The 17,333-nt window shown below is 44.6% G+C and overlaps 1 protein-coding gene across 5 annotated transcripts in view; it reads right to left on the minus strand.

The window, feature by feature from the left end:
- The window catches only part of CEP131 (centrosomal protein 131), a 377,073-nt gene that overhangs the window by 51,558 nt on the left and 308,182 nt on the right, over positions 1 to 17,333 (minus strand). For all 5 annotated transcript variants that reach the window (XM_063961104.1, XM_063961102.1, XM_063961103.1 and 2 more), the window contains one exon: positions 15,275 to 15,452. In XM_063961104.1, the coding sequence (XP_063817174.1) occupies positions 15,275 to 15,452 (178 nt within the window). The remainder of the gene's footprint in view (positions 1 to 15,274; positions 15,453 to 17,333) is intronic.

Consider the following 17,333-nt stretch of genomic DNA (forward strand, 5'->3'; position numbering starts at 1 on the left):
TTTTTGGAAGGGCCATCCTGCCTGACACTACAGTGCCACTCCTAGATGGGCCAGGTGTTTGTGTCGGCCACTTGTGTCGCTTAGCTTAGCCATCCAGCGACCTCGGTGCAAATTTTAGGACTAAAAATAATATTGTGAGGTGTGAGGTGTTCAGAATAGACTGAAAATGAGTGGAAATTATGGTTATTGAGGTTAATAATACTATGGGATCAAAATGACCCCCAAATTCTATGATTTAAGCTTTTTAGGGTTTTTTGTAAAAAACACCCGAATCCAAAACACACCCGAATCCGACAAAAAAAATTCGGTGAGGTTTTGCCAAAACGCGTTCGAACCCAAAACACGGCCACGGAACCGAACCCAAAACCAAAACACAAAACCCGAAAAATTTCAGGTGCACATCCCTAATGTGCACGCACGGCGGAACAAGTGCACGCGCAGCGGGCATGTGTGTGTGGTTAGTAACTGGTGTGTGTACTACAATATTTTTCGACTTTGACAGTCCACCCTTTGGCAGTCAACAATAACTGCCACTATCTAAACATTAAACAGAAAAATATACAACATCTACAGATGATTGGATGGTAGGAAGAGAGGTGTAGGTGGGAAATGTATGACCTAGTGGGATAGTAAAAGCATGTATGTATGAATCCATGTCTGAGGGGCATGTATCATCGTGCCGTATATGTTCTAGATAAGCTTTGAGGTATTGCGAAGTATACATTAAATCCTTCTTATCCCGTATTAAGGGTCTGTAAGTGGGCCAACAAACACTACCGAGCTCTTTTCGGCTTCTTGTTCCAACAAATGGGGTGCACATTTAGTTGATGATACATGGAGGGGGAACATATGTGCTAATATATGTGGATATCACCTGTCGACAATGTGTGTCACTAACTGAAGGTTTGTAGAGGTGAAGGTAAGAGAGACATATCTAAAATACATTTACATAACATTTTCATAATCATTCTTGGGTGTAGTCGATGTCTTTTCCGGATCGGTGTATCTGGGCCAAGGGGGAGACAAAGGAAAAACGGGTGAAAGAAACGGGCCGTGGAATTCATTTGCAATCATGTCTTATCATAACATTGTCTCTATGGATGGGTCGTAAATCAAATCTGCTGCTGTAACAATGCCCCCGCTCCTTAAACTCATCAAATTTGTGCCGTGCTTGCGCCGCGTTAAAATTCGAACACACCTAAATATCAAGCCAATAATTATGACGACTCCCAGGATACAAAGGAGAAACTTTCCTACACTCATAATAACATTTTGAGCCCACTCTCCTAAACCCGAGAACCAATTTCGTGGGTTCAACCATGAGACCCAGCCGGTCAGTTCATTACTCACAGCAGTCAGGGTAAGGTTGTGTCTCCTTCAGAACTCCCACTTCAACTGCAAGATATCGTCCATCTTTTGATCGATGATCTCCGTGGGGTCGTCAGTGCTGTTTGTAATATACGTGCAGCACTTCACACCATATTGAGTTGCCAAAGTGACACAGTACCCACCCGTCACGGCTGTGATATAATTGAGAACCATCCTGTGCTGGATCAGTTCCGTTTTGTAAGCTTGCAACGCCCTACCCATATACCTGAAGGTGTCGTCATACATCTCGGTGATATTATCTATCAGGTTCGCTAGCGCATGGATATACCTATAATTTATAATTCCTCTGGCACTACGGGTGATGTCTAATGCGAGAAGGAATTGAATCCCGGTGGATTCGTTGATCAAATCAGAGGCCACGTGCTCTGTCCTATCTATGAGGTGTCTCTTAACGATGTGTTCATAATGAGTATGAGTATAAGGAGCTTGAGCACTGCGGTGAACGTCTTTCATCTTATCATGGGTTATGGTCAACACTCTTCCAACATAACACAATCCCTCTGAGTTTGGGGCAAGCCACTTATACGCCTTCCTCCCACATATGAAATAGGCATCATCGGGGAGAACATATGGGACAGAATATGACATCACCATATTGCAAACTTTCTAAGTGAAAAACCCAATCCCTAGCTCTCTCATCTGTTCAGTACAAGTATCAGGCTGTATGATATGCGCACAGTACCCTGGTGATACTTCTCCAACCCGCATGGTCTTACTTCCTTGAGTATACCTATACCGAAAATACCTTCCACTGTTGGCTATTTGGCGTATAAGTTCAGAGTCTACGGGTATCTTATAAGCTCTATGCGAAAAGGCCATGGTCTGGTTATTCCATGTCACCTCCCAATTTCCTGGTTTTCGGGAATTGGAAATGTTGAAACACACTAAGGATCTATCTACATGATACTGGTGGAGCTTCAAACTAGGGGGCCTAGAAATATTACATTTCTTGTCCACCGGTCTCCCACCCCGTAATTCGAGTACCTCATCTATTGCTAAAGGGTACGGTACTAATCCTGACTTGCTCTGACCTTGAGGTACTTGTGAGCACACACAGCATTCTGTCTGGTTTAAGACCTTACCCACTAGTGAGTGGTAATCACTCAATGGATGACGGTCCATGTTGATATTAAGGCTGGACTGACATCTCTGGATGCACCCATCCTCAACTATGTTCTCACAATTTTTACAAATGCAATTTTCCTCAGCCAATAATCCTTCACAGTGCCTCCTAGCTCCCTGACTACCAGATTGTTTTCTGATACTCGACTTGCTCGAGTGATGTGTTGCTCTTGGAATTCTACAAATCCGTCCTCGCCATCAAAACCCATTCCAGATCCTTTCTCGACCTCTCTGGTACTCTCACCGAAACAGACTGCTCTGGTCAACAACAAGGCTAACAGGAAAACCCGGAACGCAGTCTCTTGGGGTAAGTCCATCTTGTTAAGGGAAGAGAAAGGGAACAAGAAGCGGGAGGAAAGGAGGGTAATGGGAGATGGAGAAAATAAAAAAAGGAAAAAGAAAACTGGTGCGACAACCGCCTCTGGTCTTGTTGTTCTCCGCGCTCAGGTGCCGTGACAACAGTACTGCCTCTCAGCCTTCCCGGAACAGACACTCCAGTGATACGATGTTCTCTACACTCTGCTCTTTGTCACGGGTTCTCTCTGGGTCAGCGACCTTCTTACAGTGGGACGAGTGGACCCAAGTCTCTCTTTCGGCAACCTTTAATGCTGTCGTGCTGGTTAGTAAGACTTGGTACGGTCGTTCCCACCTGTCAATGAGGCAACCTGAGCGTAGAAAATTTTGAATCATTACATAATCCCCAGGTTCAATGTCATGACAATTACTGTTCGGTAGGTCAGGAATCACCAGCTTTAGATTTCTGTTTTGACTCCTCAGCTGCTGGCTCATCTTAACCAAATATTTTACAGTCACTTCGTTATTGCATTTCTAATCATCCTGGGGGTCAATCATTACATGGAGTTGTCGACCAAAAAGAATCTCAAAGGGTGATAGGTTAAGTGGGGACCTGGGAGTGGTTCTGATGCTGTACAATACAAGTGGCAAAGCTTCTGGCCACAACAATCCAGTTTCAGCCATCACTTTGCTCAGCTTGTTCTTAATAGTGCTGTTTACTCTCTCCACCTTCGCACTCGCCTGTGGCCGGTACGGAGTATGCAGCTTGCTATTAATTCCCATCAGTTTGCACATAACCTGAAAGACTTCACCTGTAAAATGGGTACCCCTATCGCTTTCAATTATTCTAGGGATACCATATCTACACACAAATTCCTGCACAATTTTCTTTGCAGTGAACGTAGCAGTATTTGTGGCAGCAGGGAACGCTTCTACCCAATTGGAAAACACATCAATACATACTAACACATATTTTAAATTTCTGCAGGGTGGTAACTGTATAAAATCAATCTGTATTACCTGAAAAGGGCAGTCTGTCGGCGGGATATGGGATGGTTCTGTTGGTATTGACTTTCCAATATCTTCCTCAAGCAAATAAGACATGTCATTGCTCTCTTACCCGCATGAGAAGAGAATCCTGGCGCACACCAGCAGGCTCTCACCAGCTTACACATACCCTCTTTGCCCAGATGAGTCAGACTGTGTGCCGCCTCAGCTAAGCTTGGAAGATATGCTCTGGGGGCCACTGGCTTACCCTGTCCACCTGTCCAGAGTCATGAGGACTCCTGGCCATATCCCTTTGACCTCCAGACCGCCTTTTCCTGTGGAGAACACAAATTTTGCATTTCACTTAATTCTTGTGTGTTGACGGTGTTGAATATCATCAGTGATGTGATATCTGTTTGTATGGGGGTGCTGGCTGCTGATTTAGCAGCTTCTTCTGCCCGGCTGTTACCAAGTGACACTGGGTCTTGACTGTAAGTGTGGGCTTTACACTTGATAACAGCCACTCTGTCTGGTTCTTGTATCGCTGTTAGAAGCCTTTTTATGTGGGATGCATGCGCTACAGGTGTGCCAGCTGCCGTCATGAAATTTCTGAGGCGCCATAGGGCCCCGAAATCATGCACTACTCCAAAGGCATACCTAGAATCTGTATATATATTGGCTGACTTACCCTTGGCCAATTCACACGCTCTGGTTAGGGCAACTTGTGCTGAGTGCGGTGGGCCCAGGGGCTCAGCTTCTATGATACCTGTGTCATCTACGACTGCGTATCCAGTACACAAGTCTCCCGAGTCCGTCTGTCTGTGGCAACTACCGTCAGTGTAAAAAGTAAAATCTACGCCTTCCAGTGGGTTGTCACTAATGTCGGGTCTTGCAGTGAAAGTCTGGTTCAGATACTCCATACAATCATGCGTGTCAGTATCTGCACTAAATCCTCCTTCACCATCATTCTCATCCTCCACCCTTTGTGCCTGTCCAGGCACACCTGGCAGATAAGTTGCAGGATTTAGTGCGCTGCATCTCTTTATGGTGATGTTTACAGGGGCCATTAGTGCTAATTCCCACCTTGTAAACCGTGCAGATGAGACATGTCTGGTTTGGGCAGAGTTCAGTAAGGCTGACACTGCATGAGGTGTATGGATGATCAGGTTCTGTCCTAACACTACGTCTTCGCTTTTACTTACTAGCAAGGCTATCGCTGCAACACTTCGCAAGCATGTGGGGAGAGACCGCGCTACGGTGTCCAACTGTGCACTGTAGTAAGCTACCGGCCTGCTGGCATCACCATGTCTCTGGGTTAGGACACCTGCCGCACACCCAGCACTTTCCGTACCGTATAATTCAAAGGGTTTCCCATAATCTGGCATGCCTAATGCAGGTGCCTGTGATAGGCACTGTTTGAGTCTCTCAAATGCCAGCTCGGACTCATCTGTGTGAGAGATCCGATCTGGTTTGTTCGAGGAGACCATTTTTTGCAAAGGTAGAGCCAGTATGGAGAACCCTGGGATCCAGTTTCGGCAGTACCCACACATTCCAAGAAAAGTGCGGATCTGTTGCTGGGTTTGTGGCAGAGTCATGTCGCGAATCGCCTGTATTCTATCAGCGGTGAGGTGTCTAAGTCCTTGTGTCAAGCAATGTCCCAAATATTTTACCTTGGTCTGACACAACTACAACTTGTCCTTTGAAACCTTGTGTCCCGTATTAGAAAGGTGAAACAGAAGCTGTTTCGTGTCTTTCAAGGACGATTCGAGTGAATCAGAACACAGCAGTAAGTCATCTACATACTGTATTAATACTGATCCGCTCTCAGGTTGAAAGGATTGTAAACAGTCATGCAAAGCCTGGGAGAAAATACTTGGGCTGTCAATGAAACATTGGGGTAGGCGAGTCCAGGTGTACTGTACTCCCCTGATGTGAATGCAAACAGGTATTGGCTGTCAGGGTGCAGAGGGACCGAAAAAAAAGCAGAACAGAGGACAATGACAGTGAAAAATTTTGCAGTGGGGGGAATTTGCATGAGGATGACAGCTGGATTTGGCACTACAGGGAATTGGCTCTCAACTATCTTGTTTATCCCCCTTAGATCCTGCACTAGCCTGTAACCCCTCCCCCCACTCTTTTTCACAGGGAAGATGGGACTATTGGCAGTGCTGGATGTCCTAACTAGGATGCCCTGTTGTAGCAAGCGCTCTATGACTGGGTACACTCCTAATTCCACCTCTGGTTTCAGAGGATACTGTGGGATTTTTGGAGCTATCCTACCATCTTTTATTTGCACTACTACGGGAGCTACATTCGCCATCAATCCAGTGTCTTGTCCATCTTTGGTCCAGAGGGATTCCGGTATCTGGGAGATCATTTCCTCTACCTTGGATGGACACCTGTCTATAACAGCAGAGTGTGACATTAACCTTTGTGGGGTGTCTAACATATCCTGCACTTCCTGAACGTGATTCTCGGGTATATCCAAGAAGACACCCTCAGGAGTACAATATATGACACACCTCATTTTACACAATAAATCTCTCCCAAGTAGATTAGTCGGAGCTGATGCAGCCAGCAGAAAAGAATGCTTGGTCTGCAAAGGCCCTATCGTAATCTCTGCTGGTCTACTTAAAGGGTAGTGTTGCACTATTCCTGTTACTCCCATTGCTGAAATTGTTTTACCCGTGGTTTTCATATCTACCGTTGAATTTAACACTGACCTGGCCGCCCCTGTATCTACAAGAAAAGGTAGTGATCTACCAGCTACATCAACTGTGACCTCAGGTTCACTACCAAGGCTAGCAATCAACTTCACTGGCTGCAGACTACAGGTGTGGCCCAACCCCTATTGTATATTGTGACCCTCCCGCAGCGCTCTGGCAGCTACAATATGTGAGGGGGGTAACTGAGAATTTTCAGAAGTCTGCCAGTCCCTCCTAGGTGGGTACCTCCTTGTTTCCCCTGCATGCGGCTCATAACTTCTCCTATGCGATCCCTGATCCCTATTATGTGTATTATAATGTGGTTCATATCCTGGTCTAGGGGGTCGATATACCTTATGTGTGCCTTTATAATTACAGTTCCGTGCAAAATGTCCTTCCTTCTGGCAGTTATAACATACTACTACATGCGACTTACCATCAGGGGTCTGGGGTTTTGGCTGATGTGGTTTGGTTGTAAGGGCATTTATACTTACTGTCATCAGATTATCCCCCTGTGACTCCCTGTGCTTAATGATGTTCCGATCGTGCTCGATAGCGGACTCTCTTAATGCAGCCACCGAGATACCTCTCCAGTTAGGTAAAGAGGTTTGTACCCTTGTTCTCAACGTTTCTTTTAATCCGTCCATTAATACTGACACAGCTACCTCCCTGTGATGTACATTTTCCTTAATGTCCTCGACCCCAGTGTATCTAGCCATTTCCTGCAGTGCTCGGTGGAAATATTCAGATGCCGTTTCACCTTCTTTTTGTCTTATGGAAAAGATTTTATTCCACTTGACAACAGTAGGGAAATATACTCCTAATTGCAGGTTGATCTGTCGTACATTCTCCTGAGTGTACTCATCAGTGAGAGGTACTTCTGTGTCTAATTTACAATCAGTAATGAATTTCGCGGGGTCAATATTGGAGGGTAAACATGCCCGTAGCACCGTTCGCCAATCTTTGTTTGTGGGTTCGGTGGCGTTACCTAAGTCTTTAATAAACCTCTGACATGCGGCTAGATCCTTTCTGGGATCGGGAAATTCAGACATAATTGTCCTCAATTCTGTCCGGGACCAAGGACAATGCATAGCAATGTTCCTGATAGGAGTGATTCCCTTAGCGTCAGTCTTCCCATTGGGGACTGCGATCACCCTGACAGGATTTAGTTCAATTACATCATTTTGAGTTGACTCTACAATCTGAGGTGCTATTGTCTCTGCATAATGTACGGTACCGTACTTACCTGTGGACACGACCTCACCTATCCCTCCACTAGGGGCCTTTACTACTGCTCTTACTGGTTGGGCCGTGCCCACCTGGGTGTCTTGTATGGTGGCTGCTAGAGAGAGTGCCGATATCGTGCTGGGTTCATCCTCTTGCTCGCAGTCCTGAGAAAAGTTTAAAATGGGATACAACTTGCACGGGTTAGCATTAGTACATTTATCAACTATACTCTTATCAGATACCAGTATGCCATTGTCTGTAGCCACTTTCTCCCCTACAATATACGGTGGTGGTGGTGGTGCGGTTGCCATCATTTTCCTGCTAGGTTTGGAACCGGCTGCGTGAGCTAGGTCTCTTTGCATATCGCCCTCTTGCTGCCATAAATTTAAACAGTTTGTGTGTCTGACCCTTTGTTTTCAGGATTTTATCAGACATATCCTAATCCTTAGATTCTGCAACACCTCTGGTTCAAAACTGCCTACCTTAGGGAATGGTTTCCTATCTTCCGCAGTCATACGTTCCCATTCATTGCAGAAAACTTCAGTGTGTGATCCATGCTTCTCACATATTATGTACCTCGCCGATCCCCTGGGCTGCGGAATGTCAACCTGAATCCTGGTTGACCGTCCCTTACTTGAGCAACTGGACCCCATATTTTGCAGGTATTGCCTTCTCAGCTAATCCCACAAAAAACCAAAATACTCAATATAAGGCAACGGTGAAAGTTCTCCGAGTGCTTTCACCCACTCACGCCACCGTTGGCCAATACTACCAGACACTGTCGTCAGCGAAGGTACGTACCCAACCTAGGGCCCCTATGTAACCTCTATTTACTGGAAGTATCTGGGAGTGACTTACCCTTTCCAGTAAATATTGGTTGTTGGAGATTTCCTGAGTGACCAGCAAAACCTCCCTTTACCTTTATTATACACAAATCACGCTTGCGTGTGCTATATCCAGCGCTAATGATCCCGCGATTTTACGCAAAGCTCGTAAAAAGGGTATCACGTTGCGCTAAGTATTGCACCAACGAACGCGCGGTCCAATCGCACAGCGTATAGGTAACTGTTACTTATCCGCCGTACGATCAATGGAATCGATTTTTCAGGCTGCGAAACCTCAGCCGGAGCGTATCAAAACGGGCCTATATGGGTTTCTTCGCTAACCCCCTGGGCTGCGGTACTCTAAAACCTCGCTGACCTTTGGTCTGCGGTACTCTAAACCTTGCTCCTTTGTACTTTAATCTATGTTAACGTGAGCCAGCTATTCTCATGCCACCAAGTCTCCACTCACCTGGTGTGGTCTCCTACGGGATCCCGAATTCCCTGGGTCCACAAAACCTTTATTATGTTTGCACACTCACGTTCGTTCCCTCAAATACACTTTGGTTTTTCTGTACAGAAAATTAACTTTCATTCAGATAAACAGCCTTAGTACCAGAGGTAATACAGTAAAAAAGGTTTTATTTAAACTAAATCTTGGAAACTGAGCAATTTGTGCTATTGTCGCGTGGCTACCGTCCCGCGCCTAAACTAAACAATGCTATTGTGTAATTTGTACTTAGCGGCCGTACCCTTACGCACGTTGCGTAAACACGCAACAGTGCGTATGTCTTTACGTTGCGTACGCAGTCCTGTACTCTGTCCGAGACACGTGTACAAAGACCGTACGTCCGCAATAGTACAAATCCCACACTTCTACAAATGTAAGCGATATTACCTATAATCGTTTACTTAACACAACACAGTATCTTTCTGTATAAACCGGTTTAACTAGGCCAGACTGTATTTGTGTTTTACGTTTACTTCCTTAATATCTAGTCTATGTTTTAACTAAATAGCAACAAATTTCTCAGCATAGGTCAAAATGAATCTAATAATCAATACTTATGGCAACAATGCGAGCAGGTATACAAAGTACAGGTGTATGCGTGTGTTGTGTGCGCATTTGGCGCCAAACAGAAATTCACAGACTTTTAAAATAGCTTTGTGTATTTACCTTACGGATCCAACCAGCATCCCTACAAACCATGCAGAGCAGACGCCATCTTATCAGCAATTGAGATAGGGTTTACCAGTGTATTCTACGGCCAGGAAAAGGCTTACATAGGATACCTGTCCGCCCTTTGCTAATAGATAAAGTCTGCTTTGACCTGCTAGGTTGTGGGTATGAGGAAAAACCGGACGATGCCCTCAATTGATAATGTCGATATTATCTTCAACCATAAAGCTATACCTTTAAACACACTTTTACCATGAAGCCGCTGCGGCCGCTATACTTAATATACACGCTACGCACTTTGTACGCTATTTGCGTACAGAGTCCCGTACGTTGTACGGACTTAGCGTACACATGCCGCGCTGGGGGTACAAAGTACGCACAGCGCGCGCACACACTTTTGATAAACTTTAAACCTTATTAGTAATGCAATGCAATGATGTTCTACCTTAAACCTTACGCAGCGCTGACGGTATAAAGTACCCGCAGTGCGTACACACCTTATCAATACACTCTTAAACCTTATACAGTTAAATACACTTTAAACCCTAGCAGGGAAAAGAGGACACAACACCGATTTGTAGTTAAACACTGGGATCCGAAACCTCAGCGTATATATCTGGAAGGGGATAACAATACAATTTATACACTACAAAATACAACAGAGTAAAATGGCTACAGTCAATGTACATACGTGAGAATATTCGCTTGCGCAACCTGGACCAGTCCTCCGCTCATCAGGTAGATAACGTTCAGAGTCTTCTGACCGGCCAGGCAGCAACAGGCTTTTTATACACTACTTCCATAAACAATACAATGGTTACTGTAATCTCTTTGTCCATTGGACACAGAGATGCATCTTTACATTACAGGAGAGGTCATAGGTTGATTTGAAAAGGTGGGCGATGTCTTTCCCAACTGCTCTTGTGGGTGGTCTCCTCTGGATTCCCGCCGCATATATAATATACAGTAAATACAGTTTATATCTATATTCTACTTCTGCACATAACTATACGCAGGAACATGCGATCTTCCTCTAACCAACACCGGAATGTTACCCTTAAAATACCCTACAGCTGGATACTAGACATCACCTTATAACCTTAGTCTGTCCCTTCCTATCATGCAAAGGCGAATCCCTTAGTCCTGGTATCATTTAAACTGTTGATACTTGCTGATGTGGTGCAGGGGAGCTATGTGTAAAATGTGCACTATTCGGGTTAAATATGTAATGTTCTGATAACCCTCTATGCGCTCACAAACTCCGCCGTAAATACCCACACCACGCGCAGGTCCGCGGGAGCGATCATACGCAAATTGCGGATATGTGCACGCACGGCGGAACAAGTGCACGCGCAGCGGGCATGTGTGTGTGGTTAGTAACTGGTGTGTGTACTACAATATTTTTCGACTTTGACAAAAGAAGAATATTGTTTTTTGTAGCTGTACTACAAGTCCCAGCAAGCCTCCCCCGCAAGCTGGTACTTGGAGAACCACAAGTACCAGCATGCGGTGGAAAAACGGGCCCGCTGGTACCTGTAGTACTACTACAAAAAAATACCCAAATAAAAACAGAACTCGCACACCTTGAAAGTAAAACTTTATTACATACATGCACACCTACATACATACATACTTACCTATGTTCACACGAGGGTCGGTCCACTTCTCCATGTAGAATCCACGGGGTACCTGTGAAAAAAATTATACTCACATAATCCAGTGTAGCTTGTGTCCTCTTTATAATCCACGTACTTTGCAAAAAAACAAATCGGAAACCCGAACCACGCACTGAAAGGGGTCCCATGTTTACACATGGGACCCCTTTCCCCGACTGCCGGGACCCCACCTGTCTCCTGTCAAAGAGGGTCCCTTCAGCCAATCAGGGAGCGCCACGACGTGGCACTCTCCTGATTGGCTGTGCGCTCCTGAGCTGTCAGTCAGGCTGCGCACGGCAGAGATACAATGTAGCGCATAGGTGCTCAATTGTACCCAATGGTGGGAACTTTGCGGTCAGCGGTTGAGGTTACTAGCGGTCAACCGCTGACCGCAAAGTTCCCACCATTGGATACAATGGAGCGCCTATGCGCTACATTGTATCTCTGCCGTGCGCAGCCTGACTGACAGCTCAGGAGCGCACAGCCAACAGGAGAGTGCCACGACGTGGCGCTCCCTGATTGGCTGAAGGGACCCTCTTTGACAGGAGTCAGGGGGGGTCCCGGCAGTCGGGGAAAGGAGTCCCATGTGTAAACATGGGACCCCTTTCAGTGCGTGGTTCGGGTTTCCGGTTTGTTTTTTTGCAAAGTACGTGGATTATAAAGAGGACACAAGCTACACTGGATTATGTAATTATATTTTTTTTCACAGGTACCCCGTGGATTCTACACGGAGAAGTGGACCAACCCTCGTGTGAACATAGGTATGTATGTATGTATGTATGTATGTATGTAGGTGTGCATGTATGTAATAAAGTTTTACTTTCAAGGTGTGTGAGTTGTTTTTATTTGGGTATTTTTTTTGTAGTAGTACTACAGGTACCAGTGGGCCCGTTTTTCCACTGCATACTGGTACTTGTGGTTCTCCAAGTACCAGCTTGCGGGGGAGGCTTGCTGGGACTTGTAGTACTGCTACAAAAAACAATATTCTTCTTTTTTCACTTGGCTATCAGCCCCCCATCCGCCGCCCTTGGATGGGGGGGGGGGGGGGGGAACAGCCTCGGGCTTCACCACTGGCCCTTGGGTGGCTGGAGGGGGGGGGGGCTCTTGATTTAAGGGGCCCCCACTCCTCCAGGGTGACTAGTTAGTGAATTAATGCCAGGGCCGCAGGGACCAAGATAAAAGTGTCCCCCGGCTGTGGCATTATCTCTCTGACTAGTGGAGCCCGGTGCTGGTTCAAAAAATAAGGGGGACCCCTACGTTTTTTGTCCCCCGTATTTTTTGCACCAGGACCGGATGCAGAGCCCGGTGCTGGTTGTTTAAATATGGGGGAACCCCAGTCATTTCCCCCCCCCATATTTTTACAACCAGGACCGGCTCAAAGAGCCCGAGGCTGGTTTTGCTTAGGAGGGGGGACCCCACGCATTTTATTTTTAACACTTTCCCACCCCTTCCCACTGATAAACATGCACGGATCTCATGGATCCGTGCATGACTATCAGAACACGGTAAAAAAAAGCAAGTCTATTTTAAAACTGCTTTTTTTTACGAATTGTAATTTTTCACGGCAGTGTTTGGCTATTGCCGGCAGTGTTTGTTAAATATAATTTTTAGTAAATTACCGAGCTGTATGAAATAACAGGCGTATTTGACCGATGGTGTATTCATTCGTATTTTTTTTCTTTGGCTTCCAAAAAAATACGAATGTCCTCATCACTGCCGAGATTTTAGTTTAGTAAATTCCCGAGATGACACCTTGAAGAAAAAACACCAAATCGGTCAAAATCGGGAGCTTAGTAAATATACCCCAGACAGTCCAAATTTACTAACTGACTAATACAAGTCATAAAGAAGGCTAACATGAGCAGTATTTAGGTAAACGACAAAATACGTTTTAATTGGTGAAAGGCTAGCTCTTTACAGATAGGCTGAACTGCAATGGGATGTAATGCGACATTTACACAGTTTGAGTTTATGAACATTACTGTAAACAGCTAATAGTAGGTGTACACCTTAAAAACAGCGCTTGGCAGTTCACATAAGTACAACCGTATCATACATGCATATAATCATCCTATAAAAGGACTGCACACTGTAAAGGACTGCTAACTTCTATCTGCTACAGTGCAGAGAAAGCGAAAATAAATATGACGGATAGAACAGCACTTACTCTGCTCATTTGATGCCATAGAACTATTTAGAGGTTCTGAAATGTCTTTAGCTCTGTATATGTTTTATTTTCCCTTTGTATTAGTCCAATGTAAATATGAAGGACTGAATGTATATAAATGTTCTTCTTACAGAAGTTTATTTTGGTTTCTGAGATTCAGTAGGGTTGTTATTGTTTGACTTTTCTTTCCCATATTTTCTTAACTACTTAACTGGCAAATGTTATTTTTAAAAATCTCTCAAAATGTGACTTTTTTATTAAATCATCTGTTTAATAGCTTATGTATTAAATTTTGTCAAAAAATAAAAAAATAAAAAAATGACACCTTGATGGTGCCTAGCAGCCAACTGTATCACTATCCTCCCCATACTCAAATGACAATAGAAATCTATTATCTCACAAGCACCCTCCCCACCATTCTCAGTAGATCCCCTATAGTTTTTAACCCCCCACCCAGTGACATAGTTTACTCTGCAGTATACCCACCCCCTCCCTTATATGCCATGTCTCAATGGAGGATGATCAGTCTCCCTGCTGATCTCAGAATTCAGAATGAGGGGCTTATGATCAAACATCAGCCCATCCAACATAATGCCGAGAAGAAAACTTCTGTTCCCATCAGCGCAGCTGTGAATTTTGTGACTTATGCTCCAGAATACAGTCCACTGCGTCAAACCCTGGCCTTGTTAATAGAAGCCTGAATGGCCGAGGATGCATTTCATGTGACCATGCCAGTTATGGGGTGTATTCAATGCAAGTTGGAATGGCAGTACGGATGGTGTAATGGTTAGCATTACTGCCTCACAGCACTGAGGTCATGAGTTCCATTCCCACCATGGCCCTAACTGTGTGCAGTTTGTATATTCTCCCCGTACTTGTGTGGGTTTCCTCCGGGTGCTCCGGTTTCCTCCGACAATCCAAAAATATACTGGTAGGTTAATTGTCTCCCAACAAAATTAACCCTAGCATGAATGTGTGTGTGTACATGTGATAAGGAATATAGATTATAAACTCCACTGGGGCAGGGACTGATGTGACTGGCCAAATATTCTCTGTAAAGCGCTGCGTAATATGTGTGCGCTATATAAATAGCTGGTATTAATAATAATAATAATAATAATAATCCTTTCTGACGGAAAGGATCCGACAAGGCAGTATTACATTTTTTAAAGTCTGACTGACATTGTCAGAAACGGGGCTAAAACCTGTCGGATTTGGGTGTGAATCCGACAAAACACGCGTATCCGCAGCTAATCCGCCGATCCACAAGTTTTCCGACAAGTCAGAATTGCCGACCTGTCGGAAAAACGGCAGCCTAGTTGAATAGGTCGGAACACTATCCGACCTAAAAAAGTCGGAAACAGCCGTCTTTCCAACAAGACGGCAGTTCCGACTTAAATTGAATACCCCCCTAAGCAGTTAATCCCCACCACACACACCCACGCACCAAAAAAAGCCCTCCAGTCATACCACAGTTTAATAGTTGGGGGTGTGATCTAGTGCCAAGAAATGTGTAGCAATATTAAGTACAAGGTATGACATAATTGGGAGCATGGCTAAGTCCAGAAAAGAACAGAACTTTACTCATAGCCTGTACAGTATATGTATATACATACTATATACAATTATGAGGAATTGATTTTCTTTTACTGTTAACACTTACATATTTTTAGATCATTGTTTTATATTGCATATCCACCCTTTAGGATACTGGTCACTTTCCTCACCTTCTTGATGTCTTCCACTTCCTGCTCTCTCTGCTTTAGGAGACCTTGAAGTCTGATCTGGGTTCCTTCCAGCTCGGTAACTTGCTCCTTTAGTTGGTTGCAGCGTTCCTGTAGCTTCCTCTCAGATCGCTCCATCTCCTGTAGCTCAGACTCGTACTTTTCACGGATTCTTTTAACCCTGCAAGAAATGACACTTTTCTGAATTAGTAATTTTTCTAAACATATTTGATTAGAAGTATTTGATTTGAAATGTTCTGACAGTTATATTGTTTCTTTAGACTGACATTATCTACTGTTCATAAGTATCAAATGATTTCTGATACATATAAACTGTGTAAATAGATTTGCGGTGGAAGCCTTAAGACATGACTGTGTTTGAGAGCGCCGAAATATTTATAATTCTTGCTCTTATGTTAAGATACTCACATACAGTATATCTGGAGAACATTGATCAACCCAATATGGGCCACAGGAACTACAACAGCATAACCACGTTTTCTACCAAACAAAAGGTTTAGCCAGCGGAGCCTATATTTTCTAGAGTAGAGTGTCCATAATAAGGCATATCCTGGTGCAGTTATAACAATAAGCAGCATATGATAAGTAAAATACGCGTTTCTTGGACAATTAGCTTATTAGCAATTTATGCATTGCTAAATTAAAAGATATAATGAGTATAAGATTATTTAGATTTATAGATGGAGGGGAGTTTTGAAAGAAAACAACACACATTGACAAAGTCATTTGGCCTCTGGATGTACAAGAAGATAATGGTCAGGTGTCCAGCCATGTCATAGATGGCTGGCCAACCAGTTTCATGTCTGACAGATGTGAGACCATTCCTCTGTTAGCAGCTTAGCCAACTGAAATCCGTCACACAATGCTTGTGGGTATCATAACACCCTACAAATTGGTGATTAATCCGGAGGTTTGGAAAAGATTTAAACCACTAGCAATGGGCTGCAGGTGGAAACTGCCACCAGACAAAGTGTTTATACATTTACCTCACAGTGTCCTATAGGATGTTGGACAGGGTGCTTATTAGGCTTCTGCTCCTCCATGATGGCTACAAAAGGTAGCCATCATAGAGGAAATGGATTGTGAGAAAGTTAAACGGATTGTTGTAGGAAACGGATTTGTGAGAAAGTTAAAGCCCATATTACCAGACTGGTGAGCAACTTGCCGGCTGTCGCTATACTGACAGCCGGCATCCCGTCTGCTGGAATATCATACCAGATCCATTTGTACATTTTTAATACCTGCAGCACCGTGCTTTGGCTGACTGGTGAGCACCATGTGGACATTGCAGCGCAGTGTTTTTGGATAACTGGTGAGCACCTTATGGATGTTGCAGCACGGTGCTTTGGCTGACTGGTGTGCACCTTGTGGACGCTGCAGCGCGGTGCTTTGGCTGACTGGTGAGCACCTTGTGGACGTTGCAGCACTGTGCTTTGGCTGATTGGTAAGCACCTTGTGGATGTTGCAGCACTGTGCTTAGGCTGATTGGTGAGCACCTTGTGAATGTTGCAGCACTGTTCTTTGGATGATTGGTGAGCACCTTATGGATGTTGCAGCACGGTGCTTTGGCTGACTGGTGTGCACCTTGTGGACGCTGCAGCGCGGTGCTTTGGCTGATTGGTGAGCACCTTGTGGATGTTGCAGCGCTGTGCTTAGGCTGATTGGTGAGCACCTTGCGAATGTTGCAGCACTGTTCTTTGGATGATTGGTGAGCACCTTGTGAATGTTGCAGTGCTGTGCTTTGGCTGACTGGTGAGCACCTTGTGGACGTTGCAGCACTGTGCTTTGGCTGATTGGTGAGCACCTTGTGAATGTTGCAGCGCAGTGCTTTGGCTGAGCAGTGATGAGGTTTTCTGTCCATACTTTTATCAAATTTTACAAATTCAATGTGTTTGCATAGAAGAACAACAATCTGAGCATAAGGTGTTGTGCACTAACTATTTGCACGTACCCTCGCCAGGATCCAGTGTCCACCAGTTGGATCATAGAGAAAATAAGAATTTACTTACCGATAATTCTATTTCTCGTAGTCCGTAGTGGA

The sequence above is a fragment of the Pseudophryne corroboree genome, chromosome 3 (genome assembly GCF_028390025.1).
Source record: "Pseudophryne corroboree isolate aPseCor3 chromosome 3, aPseCor3.hap2, whole genome shotgun sequence".
Classification (NCBI taxonomy): domain Eukaryota; kingdom Metazoa; phylum Chordata; class Amphibia; order Anura; family Myobatrachidae; genus Pseudophryne; species Pseudophryne corroboree.